General features: G+C 37.6%; 1 protein-coding gene across 4 annotated transcripts in view; it reads right to left on the minus strand.

The window, feature by feature from the left end:
* BTBD8 (BTB domain containing 8) overlaps nt 1-18,201 on the minus strand; it is a 34,718-nt gene extending 16,517 nt beyond the window's left edge. For 3 of the 4 annotated variants that reach the window (XM_080602811.1, XM_080602813.1, XM_080602810.1), the window contains exons 1-9: nt 17,831-18,201; nt 17,566-17,742; nt 9,212-9,483; nt 8,194-8,311; nt 5,739-5,828; nt 3,467-3,547; nt 2,175-2,271; nt 1,434-1,522; nt 1,115-1,217 (exon numbers count right to left, since the gene is read on the minus strand). In XM_080602811.1, the coding sequence (XP_080458937.1) occupies nt 1,115-1,217; nt 1,434-1,522; nt 2,175-2,271; nt 3,467-3,547; nt 5,739-5,828; nt 8,194-8,311; nt 9,212-9,483; nt 17,566-17,742; nt 17,831-17,940 (1,137 nt within the window). In that variant the 5' untranslated portion in view covers nt 17,941-18,201. The remainder of the gene's footprint in view (nt 1-1,114; nt 1,218-1,433; nt 1,523-2,174; nt 2,272-3,466; nt 3,548-5,738; nt 5,829-8,193; nt 8,312-9,211; nt 9,484-17,565; nt 17,743-17,830) is intronic. The other variant, XM_080602812.1, reaches the window with a different exon arrangement.
* Between the last annotated feature and the right edge of the window lie 22 nt (nt 18,202-18,223).

The following is an 18,223-nucleotide window of genomic DNA, read 5'->3' on the forward strand; positions in this document are numbered from 1 at the left end:
AATAAGCCTTCACAGCACTTTCAGCAAGGGGCAGTTCTTGGACAGAATTATTTTACAGTACATCTCTTGAGCTAAGGGGTATGTTTGTCAGACATACCTAAGCTAGTTACCTTGGATAAGAGTAACAAGACACAAGAACAACTTCAGCATGAGATACACAAGCATTCTGGAGACCGTATATACTCAGCTGTCTAGTGTATGCTAGAACAAAAATTGTCCTGTGAACATTAGCTGAGCTAGTTAGATTAAACTTTGTGCATGCCAATCCACATTAGTTGTATTTATATATACACACACATACAGTTATGCCTGACAACAGCTGTCCAGATTTATCTTTAGCTCCTTTACCTGCTCTTTATATTTCTACAGCAATTCACTCTATTTCTAGGCTAATTACTGGGCCAAATTCCTGTTAAAATAACTGATTTGAACTAGATCTGTTAAGTCAGCACTGACGATAGTTTTATACACAAAGACAATTATAAAATATTTACATTTAGGCAGATCAAAATTGGAACAATGTAAATACATGCTACAAACAATGAATTCTGAACTGTGAGGGGACCAATTCAGTACTGTCACCCGTGAAGTTGAAGATATGTATACTATACTGTTACTTTCTTTTTGAAAGATAGCTGGCATTTAAACGGATGGTTTGTTATCACTGATAGCCAGTGATCACCTGAAGTCTGGGAAAAAGGAAGGTATTATTTTCCAAATTAAAACATAGGCAAAGAGGAGTAGACAACCACAAACAATGCGTGCCGCTACCTAACATAAAATTTGATATAGCAATTTGCTGCTCCTCACTCTCTGAATATGTAATGAATGCTGTGCTGTGATGTCAGAGCTGTGTTTCATAAACTCCTTTTGTATTATTATGCTGGACTTCCATGTGATTTTCACTAGACTGTGTTCCATGAAGCATAGCAACTACATCTGCACATCAAAATCTGTTTCTTAAATTGTTATTTTAATGGGAACTTTTATGAAGTATGTATGTACTACAGATCTAAAATACTGCTGTTATTATTTCTTAAATTGCACTCTACAGCTAAATATGCAAAAAATTTACACCACTGTTTTTATATAAAATACACTATATACTACTTACCAAAGACTTTATCAACATAACAAGACAGTTGTTCTGAAGTTCAGGAGGTAAACTGGCAAAGCTTCTCTCTGACAAGCATTTTGCAAAATGTTTTCCCACCCATCTGTTGAAAAAAAAAAAAGAGTCTTAAATAAGAAAGATGAAAAATGTTCCATCTTCACTTGCTAGTGTATGTGATCCCTGTAACGTATTGTGAGGAAAAATGTTTTAAACGTGAACTGTTAATGTCAAAATAAACCCAATCTCTCAAGGGAAAATCATTTGAACAGAAAGTAGAGAAATGAAAAACATAAACCATAACTTAATTTGTTTTACTTACTTCATGCAGGCAGCATATAGGCTTTCCACTCCCAGTGAATGAGCAATAGCCATGCATTCTAGTACAGGTTGCTGTTTTCCAGGAATAGGCTGGAATTGTTATAAAATCACCACAATTATTACACATTCTGAGATGGAGAAACTGTACAGAAGTACAAAATCTACAGTTCAAACAGAGCTACTGTTAGCCGCCACAGTATTTAAGTTTGATTGCCTTAATATGGAATAGGGAAGTCATCTGTTTCCTCACAGGTCAACAAAGTAGCATTCAGCTTAATGAGCCTAATGCGTAAAAATGCTTGTCTCCAAGCTGTTGCTTGTTTTTAAACTATTTTTTATTGGAGAGAAATAGATTTGAACTATATGCCCATGAAATCTGTTACGCACATATATAGTATTTCCATATTCCTACTTCTGTTAAGAACAATTACATATGCCATGGAATGTATTAAGTTATACTCAGTGTAATTTAATATGTTTAGTTCATGGGATGGAATGCTGCTTTTCATCAGTTGTGGTTTACAAGTTTCTATAAATAGGTGGATGATACCACAGGCCTTACTCCCATCATCAGTGCTACTGAATTTAACAGATTTACACATATGAATAGGTTCTGCTGACTTAAGGTAACCCTTGGACCACATGGTTATTAAGTATCTCATCAATATGATCTGTAAGTAATAGAATCAAAATTCTTTCTCTAGGCTTTACAATTCACAAAGTAGCATGAGAACTGACATACCTTTTGGAAAAAATTGCAGTAATCTCTCTTCAAAATGTAGATAGCTACTTCTTTCAACCCATCTAGCCCATACATATCTGCAATGCCCAACATTCGACTAAAGAGAAAGCAGAAACAATAGAAATTAAAAATCATTTTGATATATACATTTTGCTTACAATTTACACACTATTTTCACCTCTTTATTCAGTCAGAAGTTACTGCAGAAAAACAGATTGATAACCAAATGTGAAACTTGCCAAAGAGTAATCTTCAAACAGAAGCATGTACAGACCTAAAAATAATCTCGCAGCCACTGAGAGTGGTACCACATTTCCATATAAAAGTAAGGCTCAACTACTGGCTGAGTTTAAAAGACTCTCAGTTCCTCTATTTAAGAGTAACAAGTAGAAAAGATATTTGTGCCAGTGGAGTTTTGGCATTCTGTAATTTGTCCAAGGATTACATAAAATGTTAGCAATGACAGAGTATCTGAGAACTGTGCCCCTTTCATATACTAGAAAGCACAGTGAGCAAACTATTAATAATTTATATAGAAAAAAAGGTATTGGTTATTATCTAAATTCATTATATAAAAGTTGACATTGGGGAGCACATTGTAAACAGTTCCACATTTTAAATCTACATGTAAACTTTGACCAACAATTTCTAGCACTGAGAAGCTGTAGTTTTTCAACGTAGTTTTTCAGATGTATTTTTTTTTTTTTGGCAGAGTTCAAAAGCTAGTGTATGAATTATTTCAGAAGACAATTCAAACATTTTAGATCTTATTTCACTAATACAGGATTATTGTACAATTGCAACATAAAACTGGGATTAAAAACTTTAACAGAATAAAATGCCAGCAATTACATTAGTTGCTATATATATCATCGTTTATGGATCTAAGACTAATTACTTAGCCTTTGCATCAAATGCTTGTTTCAAAATACATTCCAAATAATAACTCTTACATATTTTACATGCTGTGGATGTTGTTCTGAAAGCTAAAAGGAACGTACAAGCAAAATGTACATTATTATGGTATAAAACTCCCTCATGTTTTTCACTGTCCTCATTAATATTCCAAAAGCGTCTGGCCTATCTTTTCCAGTAGCTGCTGAATAAACAGTATTTCTTCAACAGCTCTATTTTTGGATTTTCCTCAAGTATGTTTAGGTGTAATGATCATTATATTTGACATCTTTGTCTTATTTATATTCTACAAGACATTTTTTCCTTTAGACTCTTAACTGAGAAAAATATAGAACAAGCACGAACTGCAATTAAAAGTAATAAAAGTTGACTTATACCCAACATCAACTTCATCTGGGAAGTCCAGAATAGCTCCATATATAAAATGCAAGATGACACTCATTTCTATATGGTTTATGCTGAAAAAAAAGTAAGAAAAAAAATACAAATAGAGACAAGTTCAGAACAAGTACCACATTTGTTAGCCAAAATACATTAATCAGAATACATCATCCAGCCTTACCAATGGAAGGTAATGACCTGATAATCCTAAAGATCACTGCAATGTAAAATTATCTGAATTATCAACATTTTGGCTGAACTTTGTTACTCAGTAGTCTTGCTGAAATTTTGCAGTACTTTAAATCTTTGAAATTAGTCATAAGAAGACTATTACCATCTACTAGTAAGATTTGATGTAATTACCTAAATATCTAGATTACTTATGCTGATAATATGCAGAAAGGATTTTAAAAACAAATCTTCTCTAAGCCCTTTACTACTAGTAAGTCAATTACTAAGTCTGTATTTCAAAATTGTTTTATAATATTTTTAATTCATTACTTTTACAAATCTATTTAAGCTTTTCCTGCAATAAAAATAGATTTAGTAGTTTTATGACAATGCTAGGTAGGAATGTTGCATTTCAGAATATTTAGAAAAATTCTTTATGGCTAGATTCAGATAAAGAAATCTGGAAGTCCTTCACAGAGCTGCATTTGCATCCTTCCATCCTCCCAGCACCATTATGGGGAAAGGCACGGAATGTCTATTATAAATGGTGTACACAATCTCCTGAAAAATACATTGATCTACTTACGTACGTACAACTCCATGTGCAATTTTTAGAGCCCACAAGGGCTATGTACAGAAGTAGAAATTAGGCATGCAGATTGAGTTGAGTTAAAACATTAGACATGTTTAAGCAACAGACATTGATGAATAAAAACAAAAGAAAAAAATTGTTGCAACATACTAAGAAGCAAAACCAACACAGTTATCTCTCTCTGTTAGCACATGATAGCCATAAAATCAGTAAGAAATTTTCCTCAGTCTTGACAGCTGTTTTCTTATGCAGAATTTTCATTATTTCAGAACATGCCATGTGTACTTTATTTATAAATGTTTAAAAAGACAGCACGGAAATCTGTACCTAGCAGAAAAATGAATCAGAAAAGGTAAAATAAATTGACATGATTCTTAATACCAGAAATTATGAGACAATGGCAATGAGAACATACTAATAAAAAGATTAAGTACCTCTCAGGAGAAATTCTTTACTGAAAAATAAGGATTAAAGTTTCTTAACCAGAAATTAACATATAAAGATATCAATTGCAGTGAGAGAATTTTAAGTACTAGAGCAATTGGTGACGATCAGCCTCTAAAGCATTCTAAGTACAGTATAAAAGCCAAACAATCAAGTAAAAATGCATTGTTTTTATGAGCATTAAAGTTATAACCAAACGAACAGATAACCTGCCTGATTTTGCAGCAGTATTATTGCACAGACAGAAAATTAAAATGATGAAAATACAAGAAAGCATCACTTGGTGAAGCGATTTTATATTAACACAAACTAATTATACTTTGCAGCACTGTAAGGTACACAGTTCTTTCTGAAGAAAGCTGAGTGAGCCAACACCACGCTTAAATTAAAAAAGCTAACATGTAGAAGTAGCACTATTAGTTTGCTTTTAAAGGTAATTTAAACTATTGCAAATGTTTTTTCTGATACTAAAAAGAACTAACATGGCAGTACCTGGGTTATCTACAAAGTCTTAACTATTTATCCTGTGCTGACTGCTCTGTTATTTTCAGCACTTACAAAGAAAGCCATTGTGAACAAGCACACTAGTCAAAATTATCTTAGTGTATGATCCTGAATTATCATTATTAAACTATATAGGAAATATAATTGTTTATTTGTCTTTACATCAATAAAAGTACTGTACAAATAATTATGAAAATGTATTACACTTCATCCATTTCTGATGCTTTTTATGACGTCTACAACTTGAAGTCAGGAGAAGAGGTGTTAAATAGACTGTAAATACTAAGATATACTCTCCAGAAAAAAAAAAAGGATTAGTACCCTTTTGTTGATGATAAAGACTTCTTCCCTGAGCCATCTGACAGCATTAACGAATATATTACATACACTGTTTCATACTGAAGTCAAAACGGTAGTCAGGAAATGTATCAGGCTGAACAAAAATGTCAAGGCAGATTAATCTCCAGTGCTCTATACACAGCACACTTGCTGCATATTTGCAGTGATTTTAAATCGCCTACCTTTGCTCCTGCACAACTTGCAAAGACAACACTTACCCTTGAAGAGTGATGTGCTCTTGGGAGCTTTCAGCCCAACTTCCACTCAGCATAGCAGCAAAGTAACGAGATCTGGCACATAAAATGGCCCTGAGAGAGAAAAAGTAAACATTATTCCACTAGATACAAATATTTATTATGAGACTCTGATAACATTGACTTAAATCTTTGCCCTTTACGCATTAAGGTGTCACCTGTATACTGCATGCCTTTTCTTCCAGTATGTTTGAAATTTTAAAATATGCTAAAGAAAAAACAAAAGCAGTACTCCAAATTTTTCTCAGCTACAGCTTTTTTCTAGTATGACTTTGACATTCACATAAAGGAAATCTATTGTCACAAGCATTTTCCTTTTATATAACATGAAATTGCAAGTGTATTTCTTCTGTTTTATTTACCAAGTAACAGTAAATTACCTTGTTTTCACAGCACCATTTAGGCCAAATAGTTATATCCTGAACCTCTGTATCAATTTCTCTTTATACTGCAAAATGTCTATTTATTAAAATGAAAAGAGAAGTATAAAGCTTCTCTTACTCAAAATTGGCTGGCTACCTACCAGCACATACTAAAAGTCAAACAAACTTAATAACAACATAATCCAACAACTTGATGTGCGTTTCCAGCACTATTTGAGAAGAGCTATCAGTCCTGTTTAGACTTACTGTCCTGTATTTTATATTCAAAAAGCCTAACTTCATAATAAAGGGGCTCATCCAATTTCCTTCTACTTCCTTCAAAGACAATAAAAAAAACAACCCTTGAAATTGAAAAAAAAACAACCCTTGAAACCCCGTGAAATTCAAAAATACATACCATACTATCTTGTTTTTGAAAGTTAGAACACAGTACCATAGGGATGTTTGTCATTCTATTCCAAATAATTTTTAGTAATAAACAGGGCTCAATCAACTACAAAGACATAGTTAAGTGGTTATTTCCAAGATTTGTTTTAAATTAGATGGCTACTTAGCAAAATATTGACAAATACGTATTACCTAAATATATGGCATTGATAAAAATTTAACTTATGAAATATATCAAGATATCACATGAACTTGAAGTAAATTTATCTGCGCTTTCCTGCTGTCATGGTTTGTGCCACAAGTTTATTACTGAACAAGTTGTGTTGCTACACGGAACTGTAATGATACAGCACAGCACCAGTAAGACAAAACTTGGCACCTCACTCAGAGCACTGCTCCTTACACTGTGCAAAGTCTACTGGAAGGTCATCAGACTTCATGAGAAAGTAAAGAATATGGAGATGACTGCGTGGGGGAGGGTGGGAGCTTAAACTGTCTCCAGTCTTAGAATTAAAAAACAACAACAACAACAAAAAAACAAACAAACAAAAACAACAACAAACTTCAAAATAGATCATACTGGTGCTTTCGCAATTATACCCAAAATTAGCTTTCCGTTATTCACTCCTACCATTCATATGTTGTGGTGTTAAAACAAGCAACTTTTGTGCCTGTTTTAGAACTTCCTTGTTTCCTCTATGATTTACTGCCATATTTTTTTTCTGGTTAGACTACATACATTGCTCCAGGCAGTAAGTGGCCTAAATTAAAGAAGCTCTGACAATGGAATACTTTGTCAAGTTTTCTTTTGCAATGAAATATTTGTTTCTCAAAGTTTCAGCTCTAAGAACATGCCTTCTTATAGTGTAGACCAGAATTAAAACCATGCCTAACTACACTCCATTCCTAACTACACTCCATTCTGGGAGTCTAAAATATAACAGAATTAATTATTTAAAAACAAACAAAAAAAAAACAAAAACCATAAAACACCACCATCACCACTGTTAAGATACTTCTTCTGTAAAGATATTTATGATGCCAGTAATACAACACCCCACACTGGTTTTGTGTTGAGAAAATACTAAAAATAGTGGAGGTTTTTGATCATTTCTCTGTTATTTATATACATAAAGTAAACAAAATACAGGCTCTCCAGTTTGCTACTTCAAATTCAAACATTAAATGCAAACAGACTGATACCAAATGTACAGGGAAGACAAGAGTGATACTGCCCCTATAATTTGCTTTCCCAACCTACAGAAGTCCAATGAGCCAAAGTTGTTAAATGGTCTTGGACTTTACACCCAATAAAGACTGATGACTTCCTGAAGACAGCTCAACAGTCTTTACATCCGCATGACTTAAGTAATCAAAGTAAAATCAGATTGTGATGCACAGATTCTGAAAAGCAGAAAAAAATGAAGTAATTTCAACTCCAGAAGACTTCTACCTGTATGGTAATTTTATTCAGCACTAGTAGCCGAATAAAATAGCTGAAGTTTATGAATAGATTTTTCATTTTCTTCAGAGAGTACAGACGAATTTTAAGAAGTTAGCAAAGAAAGCCTACCTAGTATTTATACAAGACAATATACTCATTATATGAGTTTACAATGGCAATCTTAGAAGAAAAGTTGTTTATATACCTGTGAGCTTGAAAGTTGTGGCCTTCTACGCAAATATTAATATCTGGACAACAATGCTTCTTGTAGAGCTTCACTAAGTCTTCTCCTAACACAGATGCAGCTTCTAGCTTGGAATCACCTGGAGGTGGGGAGAAGTGGCTATTTTCACTCGTTCAGTGTATACTAGACTATTGTTAGGATACAATTGGAAGTATTAGTGAGAAAAAAATTTACATGGTGTCAGATTCTAACATTGCACATTCAAGGTAGATTTTTCCTTGCAAGGTTTTTCAGACCCGGCAATGGAACATGTGTTTTACTTGTCATTGTAAGCAGAGATTCAGGGAAATAACCAGTGCTTCACATTTGATATCTACAGCATAAGAGTGTTACAGGGACTGTTTTGTAAGATTATGTACCCAGTTCATTTCTTCTGCTAAGATCTGGTACTTCAGTGTTCAAGAAAAGTTGACTTTGAAGAAGGGTAGGATCATGTAGTGCTACCAGATTAGTTGCTTGATCCTACCCTAACGTCACAGCTGCAGCAGCCAACACCTCTAGTGTGGATGCAGTCGTGTGTTTCCTGGAGTTACAGACTTAGTTCACAGTTGTAGTAGGAAAGGCTCCGAAAGATTCCATATTCGTCACGAAATAAAGCACAGTGGAACTTGTATAATTTGCTAGAAAAGGAAAGGAATGGAGAGATTGTGTTCTGTGCAAGTCCCACATGCTCAGGACTCAAGTTTGCTGCATTACAGAGAAAAGACAGGACGCAATGACGACGTACACGCCCAATGCCTGGCATGTCCTTTCAGATTTCTGCTAGACATTGGTAGGGAACTGTTCCTGCCAAACTTCTCCAGCAATTCATTTTTTCAAAGTGTGAGAGACCGAGGTATAGCAAAGAATATCCATGTAGGTTGTTATAACAATAGCTTTAACCTCTTCCCTCATTTTTACATCTGTATAAATCTTTGGATAATTATTTAAAAGGAAAAAACAAACAACAATAAAACTAAGAAAAATATACCAAACCTACCTGCCATGGCTTTGTTGCTTTCTGCATCAATGGCTACTTCTGAAATTTCCTCTTCAATACAAGATACATAAGCAACTTCTTCCTGCACAGCTCCACCTGGAGCATTCTGTTCAGCTGCTGTGCTTTCGTCATCTCCAAGACAATTTACATCTGTTTGAGTGTTCTGAAGAGCAGCAATGTTGTTTTCTTGCATTAATTTGGGTTCCAGTACTTTTTTCATCATAGCCAGTTCCTCTGATTCTTGAAGATTTTTATCAGATGAATATACAAGCCTAGAAGATGACACTGAGTTTACTCATGTAATGTTTTAATTGACCAACACAAAAGGTCTAAAATGACATGTATTTTATCTGATGAAGTTCATGAACAGAAAAAAGCTGGACAGTACAGCACTTAATCATTGAAACAACACCTCTCTCTGAAAACAAATGCATTTCTGTAATGCTTCAAAAAGCATAAACAGGCATTACAAATAAAATGTATTGCCAGGTTACAGGGAACAAAGGTTTATCCCCATCAACTTTTTCAATTAACAAAATTTTCATCTGCTCTTCATACCTCATCTACTATAATCATCACCTACTACAGGCAAAAGCAGAAGCAAATTGTGTTAGTAATAATAGATCACTGATTTTATAAATCTTAGCATGACTAAGAAAAGGCATTTGATATTTGATTGTCCTTTGTAAATCAATTTAAAAAATCAAAATATAAAGACCTTCTAACATCAAGGCTACAGGTACAGAACCATAGCAAGTTTTAGAGATATATGTTTTAATTTCAGAGGAAGTGCTTGAAAGCATGAAAATGTTATCAGTTCAGATTACCCGAAGGATTTTACTTTGCCCATACAGTAATTCCAGCTTCTCACTTTCCCATCTGTTTTACCAGCTTATTTTTGGCTCAAGATCTAGAACGGCTAACAAAGCCTGCAGTCTGTGATTGCAGAGATCTCATATTTATGAAAAGATGCTCTTCTTCAGCAACTTAATGGAGCTTTAAAAAGTCAGTGTGAACAGATAACATGTTTTATCAGTGGTTTCATACCAGACAGATGAAGTTAGCACAGTTTAACAGAAGGGCTACAGTTACTTTGGATTCAGTAGATATATACTTGCAGATCTGCCTCTAACTACTCATTCCATGGCAAAGACGATTTATTGTTTATACTGGGAACAGTAATTTGAAGATGCTGTTTGAACACTGCTGTAAAGGGGCAGAGGAGAGATAAAGAGAAATCAAGAAATCATCTTCTTCTGTAATTCCTGTATTTAAAGGATTGGGTTAGGTAGAATTTTTTTTTTTTTTCTTCATGATACAGCTTCTCATTCTTAACATATTAGGTTAAATTTGTGCCAAAACTTATTTTTTTCACCTTTCTGTTGCTGTTGCATACTTGCCATGTAAGGATGGTACAAATTGGCTTTGAGGGAGAAAGAAAACTGGTTATAATAGATACACTGCTTTGCCATTACAATAATTGTTGTAATGTTCTTGCTTTCTTTCTGCCAGTAATTGAAAAACACACTCATAGGCAATATAATAAGCTAGGCAATAAGGCAAAAACCTCTAGGGAATCCTCAGAGTATTTTCAAATATACATCAGAAACCTCAGGAATGTGATTCTGTTACCAGTAAGCTTAAGTTGATAAAAATGGCAACAGTTAGCACAACAAGGAAGTCTACAAATAAAACAAGTAAACTGATATGCCGTTAAACCAAAACCAAGTAACTGATTTCCAGATCTGAAAAATTATTCTGCAATCCACTTCTTTGGTCCTTTGAGTTAAGAAGTACCTTTCCTTACTGTAGGTCACACCCATCGTCTGCAAAACTAACAAAATCCCAAACTGACATGTTCCAAACCACTAGTGACCATGGAGACAACACAAAAAAGCAGAGAGGTGGGAAAAAGGCTTTATTTTAAAAGAAATACAATAGTTAAAATTATGAGAAACCCATTTTTGTTATTTCCAAGAATACGTAGTCACTGGAATTAACACTATCACCACCACACTTTACAGAAACCTGTTAGGACAGCCACTCTTACTGTCCGAGCCTAGTTGTAAACCAGCATGAAACAACACGGGATTTAAATGTTATCCAAATGTTATCCATGTTATCCAAATCTAAAAGCATATTCTCAACTAGTTAGGCAGCAGCCTTTTAAATCCTCCCTACTGCAGATTCTACTTTCTAAGACAGAGTCCTTCACTTAAAGCCCATCTGGAAAAACAGTTACCAGCTTTCTTCTCCTTACCCACATTCTCCTTATTTATATATATGTGTATACATATGTATGTACACATACATATGTATACACATATGTATGTACACATACATATTTATATATGAATACACATCATCCATGTCACTAGATAAGTGCTTTTTTTGAGTTCTTAAATGATCAGTGTTTAGACAAACAGGATCTTGTACATGTTGTATATATGCCAAGATTTGTAGAGCATTAGTAAAGAGATGACAAAGGAGGCTTGAACAAGTCATTAATGCTAGGAGAGAGGGGTCATTTTTCTATCTTGATTTTTTTTTCTTAAGTTCAGCTAGCAGTACAAACTGTTAATCCTAAAGTCCATCAGAAAATTCTTGATCAGAAATACTAAAGGTAGCATGAAGCCGTCAGCACAGAAGTCTGACCTGTATGAAAAGAGGTAATTCTGCTGTTTGGCAGCACATCAGTTTAATTGTCCTGGGAAAAAAAAAAAAAAAAAGATACTGCAGTAACTTTAGAATAAAGGGACAAAACAAGTAGATGCCCCAAACAGGATACTTACTTGTAATGTGGGGGATAATGCAATAAATGGACACAGATAAAACAAACTATGTTTTTCTTTTATTCCAACTTGTACAGATGTTGTGTGCCATTTTCAGTAGAACTTGGTATAGCACATACTACTAGAACTTCAAGTAGTAGCTAGATTAGCACGAAATATCTTCTGTACCTGTGTAAAATACTGTATCATGCAGTTTTACTCAAACAGTAAAGCTATGTATCATCACAATGAAATGTCAAAATAAACAAGATCTGTTAACTTTTGTTGATAAAATAACACTGAGAAGGTAGGAGATCTCTGAACAGTTTCCTACTCAGGGTTTAATGCATTGAAATCTCCAGCAAACACTTTTGCGCACTGCATTTAACCTTGGAGGGCTTGCTAAAATATTTCAGCAATCTACTATAGCGCTACATCTTTGTGATCATAAGTTAGGCATGTCACATGTTCAACCTCAGCCTACCTGAATCACGTCAAGATTCTTCTGTTTCCCTTTAGATTTGCTAAAAGAACTATCTGCTTGACAGTTCTTAGCTTTTTGTAGCTGAGATGGTTATTTTAATTGAATTGATTTATCGCAACAAGTATTTCAGTAACTTTCTTCTCATGAGATACATCAGCTGCTTCAGTGCCTCGTGCAGATGCCATTTCAATTTTACAGTTCTATATTAAAACTAGTAATTTTAGCAGAAGAAGAATATGGCCTTTAAGCAAGCATTGTCCCAGTGAAAGGTTTCTGCCCATTTCTCATAAATTGATTTTTTCCCTTGTGGGGGACATGTAGATCCATGGCATTAAAATATTTTATTTTCCAAAGCAAGATACTAATGTCACATCTACTGAATATACTGCTACTTGACAATTTAACTTCTCAGCTTTCCCTAAGAAGTTGAGATTATATGTAAACATGGATCAAAAAAATAATAAAAGAAACTCATTGTTTCTGTGTAGGTGGAAAGGAGGTAAGATTGTCATTATGACTGTCTGACATGCATTGAAAGCCTCTTTTTAGTAAAAGAGGCATGTCAGCATGGTGAAGGTTTTCTTCCCATTCCCCTCCCCCAACACTCACACAACAGGATATAGCATAAAGTCTACAAGCTTCACATAGTATCTTACGTATTTCGTTCCCTCCCACCTTGCTTGCTTTAGCAAAGTTTGATTATTCTTAGTGACTAGCTTAGCTCCTGTTTATAACCACAGCAAACAAACTTTAACTGTGTATTAGCTGTATTTAAAGAACAAATATGCACAAACAAATTGTGTTGTATTTGGTGCAACTGTTTTATGGAAACCTCACATGCAAGAGACGGTCAATCTAAAAATAGAGCTAAACCATCACCTTCTGTGGTGTTGGCTTGAGGTCATGTAATTTTAGCAGGTACCCCCACCTTCTGGCTTGTTTGCTGTTCCCTGCACACAGGAAAGATTCTGACAGACACGACAACAGGGAGATTGCAAGAGGTGTGACTAAGTGACAGATAAAACTGCAACAATGCTATTGGGCATCTGTTGTACTAATTGTAGGTAGTTGTTACAGCCTAAAATTTATTCTATACAGGAAAGGTGAGTCTACAGAAAGATTATTGTCATCACGCTGTCTGGTAGCTCACCTTCAAGAATGTTTTTCTCTGTACTTATACTAGATGTAGCATCCTTCTACTGCCTGATATGCAACTATACAAACATAACAAGGTCAAAGCCTTGGCTGATCTACTTTGAATCAACTGCTGGTGCTGCACATTGATCCCTGTGGCTGTAAACGTCACAATGACAACTGTATTCCTTTGTATTTAATCCATATTTATTGATTTTTAACTTCAGCATCCTGTCATTAGGTCCTCTTCTGGCCTTCCTTAAATCACATCCCTTTAATACAAATATTGGGAGATAATGAGAGTAGTAACTAGACTTTGATTTCTAAAGCTATCTTTTCCAAACTGAAATGCCAGATTGGCATTTTTATTTTATTTATTTATTTAAACCAGTACTGAAACACTGTGACATTATTAAGCCATTCAAAATCTCAAATAAACATAAGTGTATGAATGGAAAAAATACATATTGCACACTTTAAAGTAACACACACCAGTAAAGAAACTTTTCCTCTGGTTATATGATGTAACATGGATATTTGTTATGATATACAATTATCCTCCCCTTTCCTACTCATAACATTTCTAATACTAGTCTAAAACAGCACGCAGATGAATATTTAAAAATACAGTAGTTAAAAATTAAAACACTTACCAAATCAAGACTGCAACTACAGGGAAAAACGTCTAGCTCAGGCACAGAACAGCCTAAACTTCTAACTAGTCTATCAGCTGAGGAGGTGCTCATTTTGAATTTGGGCAGATTTTCCTCAGCTGGATGACAGCAGGCCCTGACATTAATAACATCTTGATGCTCAGTTTCAGACCTGCACTCCAGAGCACAGATCACCAGAATATTTACTGGGGAATACAAACTAAGACAAACAAAAACATTTAAGAAAACAGCCCCCAGCTCCCACATGCCCATAAATATAATTTATACCCCCTTTATTTATTAGAAGCATTCACTTTGCCTTGGTAAAATAGAAACAAACAAACAAACACAGAAAAAAAAATCAACTACCCACTAGAACTCTACTGGAAGCCATTCTACCAGTATTTTAGTTAAAGTACCTAAAAGCACGGTGGCATTACAATGAATTGAGATGATTTACAGTTAAAGCTGTAGACTTGCTAAGAAAGCACTGCATAGCCAAGACCAAACGTTCTGTTAATGTGTGCATAGGTAGATGTTTGTGTGTGCATACACACATGTATGTGTGTGCATAGTATATATGTTCCGCATACTCCTGCTTGATGATCTATAGAATTTAATCTCTCATCTAGATCCTATTTGACCATGTAGCATATATATTTTGCATACCTGTGCTTTTCTGCATTTTTAAGTGGTATGAAGTAATAAAATGTAGGTTCCAAACCTATTAAGAAAGAATACTTTCCTTTCTCGTATCTTAGCAATCTCAAGGAACAAATTCCCCTAACATGCTTTAGTTCAACAGACCATCCTCACCACAGCAAGTAGTCAACTCAAAATACGGATTCTATATAACTTCACATACTTTCTTACCCTTCATGGGACAAAGGGTAAAAAGCAGTTTGCCTCTTAGACGGCAAGATATTAATGATCTAATGACATGTGACAAACTGCTGTCCTTCGGGTATGCTAAGTTGTTCGCCTCTCAAGGCAGACTGCAGAACCCTGCTGGAGCAGTAAGCTCGCGACAGTGACGTGCTTGCAGTTGCTGACCTTTTCTGGTTGCGTTTTTGAAGATTTGACAGAAAGCTATTGGAGGGCAGAGTCAATAGTACATTACTGTCATATTGACAAAATGGGGGTTGAGCAGTGTCTGTAGTACGGATTCTGTACTTCTGGTGACCAACAGTTTCTTCCTGGTGTCCTCAGACAGTGAGGTGTAGGGACAGAAACAAACCAGCGCTCAGCTGCCTACCTACTTCATGCTGAGGCTGTGCAGAAAGATCATGAAGTTCACCACATCCTCCTCCCTGCTCAAAAGTGCTCAGAAGTTTGGCAATAGGAGCTGCACAGCCTTCAGCACGCAAGTAACTTGTAACTTATGTCCCTCCTGATTAAGAGGGACAGGGGCCCAAAGGAAGTAAGTCCCGCTGAGGTGCGAGCCGAATATAGCTTGTGGGAAAAAAAATCCCTAAATCCCAAAGGAAAGCTAAAAGAAAAGCTAAATGCAAACAGGAAGTGGGAATGAGATTTTTTCTACAGCTTTGATGAATGCTTCAATACTACACTAGGCTTCCACTTCTGTTTGATAGAAGAACATTATTTATAACCATAAAACCTGCAACTTTTGTAGACTACAACTTTCTCTCAGGAGCTCAACTACAAGAATGGGCCTTTATGAAGGTCTTTGTTACAACTCAGCATGGAGATGAAGTAGGCTTGATTCCTCTCAACCTCAAGCTGTAAATCAAGGCATTATTTTGGATTTGCTGAGATCAAAGTCATTTATACCTTAGCTGTAAGTACCATCGCTACAAGCAGAAGTCATCAGTCCAACAACGAAATTAGGCTCTTTTCAACCAGTGCTGCTTCTTTTCCTTGGTCTAAAGCCATTTATGTCCGTCCAACTTCAGTGCTTTCTGTGACACACATTTCCACAGTGTGCTAAGTTAGAGAATTCAAAAGCTGAAGTGGCAAACAGCATTGAAGATGAAGAAGAAACAACCGTCTTGCAAAATGCACTTCATATGTCGTTCAGAGTATGTGTGGAGGTTGACTTTAAGGCTAGAAAGGTTTGAGAACTCTTTTCAAAAAAGAGTTTTTAAGAACTAAAAAACATTTATATTTAGATGAACTGTTTTGAATCAAAAGATGTTTTTCAAGACTTAAAAGCATACTTTTTGGAGAACCTGCAATACTCTGGAGATCATTATTTGCCTTTCAGCAAATGCAGACAAAGTTGAAAGCAAATGTTTATGAACTGTAGACATATCAAGTGCTTACCAGTAAGAAAGCAAAGGTATAATATAACAGCAGGTAATGAAATCATTATTCCCAATAATTTCCCAATTTAAAAATTAAAATATATATGTTTTTAATTTGCAGTGTCATGCTTCTGCATGGAAGTCTTCTGTACTGCCACTTACACGAATATGAAGCAAATTAATGAAACTGAACTAAGGATGAATTTAAGAAAAATCTAAAGACAAACCCCGTTTTCTTTCTCGCTGCTTGGCCGATGCTCCTGCTTGAGGCTGTAGTGGGAAACTGACAAACACCCGTTTGTTCATCGGCCTGCCCAACTACAATGACTGTGTTTTAGATGCTGCTCTCAGTGCAAAAAGTATTCTTTCATACTTACTGCAATTTTAATATCCTGAATACGTATTTTAGCCATCTGCTGCCTTTACACCTTTAAGGAAAGGATGGATGACACCAATAGGGAGAGGTCAGCCTATGTTATTTTAGGCATTAAACTCTACAACTGCAACACCTTCCTCTTGCCAACTCTCTAAAGCCTAGAAGCGCACGCGTTTTCTAGGCACATCCTGATGTCTTCTGAAGTCTGACAGTGCCTACGGCTGTGCTCAGTACAGCAGCAGCCAGCACCCCAGAGGTATCTGCCTAGTGTTTAGGCAGCCCCGTGAGATGTCCCATCGCTGCGAACAGCTGGCACAGGGGCAGCACACCGACCCTCGCACCACTTGCTGCCCCGCCGTGGTACTCCTGGCTCTGGCGTCCCAGCGCGCTGTGCTGGGCCGGGCACCCCTCAGCAGTTCTTCCTTCGCTGTTTCCACCAGGCAGCCCTACTCTCAGCGGTGCCAACAGCCGCAGCCGGTTTAAAGGACACATTCGGGGTTTTTGCAACTTTTCCCCCGGTCCCATTCCGAAGCCCGCCCGCACTTTACAAACCCGTGACGAAGCGGGCAGCTACGGGAGGGCGTCCCGCAGGCTGCTGGGAAGGGGCGAGCCCCCAGCCGGCGTTCCCGCAGGCAGCACGGGGAGCCCGGCCCGCCGCGGCCGCGCACTCACCGCAGGAAGCGCCGGAGCTCGGCCGGTCCCACGCCGCGCAGCCGCAGCGCCTCCCGGGGGCTGCCCAGCGGGGCGAAGAGCCGCGGCGCCCGCGCCAGCAGCACGGCCCGGTGCGCCCGCAGCGCCGCGCCGCCCGCCCGCAGCGTCACGTCGGAGCGCGTCCCCTCCGCCAGCAGCCTGCGGGAGCGCACCCTTGCTGTTAGCAGCGCCGTTAGCAGCGCCGTTACCGTCTTACCGCCGCCACCCCACCTCGCCCCGTGCTCACCTGCCTACGTCCCGCCGCAGCTGCTCGGCCAGCGCCTCCCGCAGCCGCTGCCGCTCCGTCGCTCCCGGGCCGGGGCCCTTCGGCGCGGAGCCGCCGCCGCAACGCGCCATGTGCCGCAGGCGGGGCGGCGATCACGCACGGTGCCTCGGCTGCGCGCCCCGCGCTACTTGCGAAGGCGCAACCGGCCCCGCGCTGCACGGCGCCGTCAGCCGCGCGGGGAACGGGGGGAGCCCGTCGCCAACGGGAGGCGGCGGGGCCCGCCTGCCCCTGCCCCCGCCCTCCCCTGAGGCTGGGGCGGGGCGATGCAGAGAGGCGCGGCAGTGCAAAAGGGCGGGGCGATGCAGGAGGAGGCGTGGCCTCGCGGCCCGGCTCCCCCGCCGAGAGCATGAGCAC

The sequence above is a fragment of the Anser brachyrhynchus genome (assembly GCF_964034855.1).
Source record: "Anser brachyrhynchus genome assembly, chromosome: 8".
In the NCBI taxonomy this organism is placed as follows: Eukaryota; Metazoa; Chordata; class Aves; order Anseriformes; family Anatidae; genus Anser; species Anser brachyrhynchus.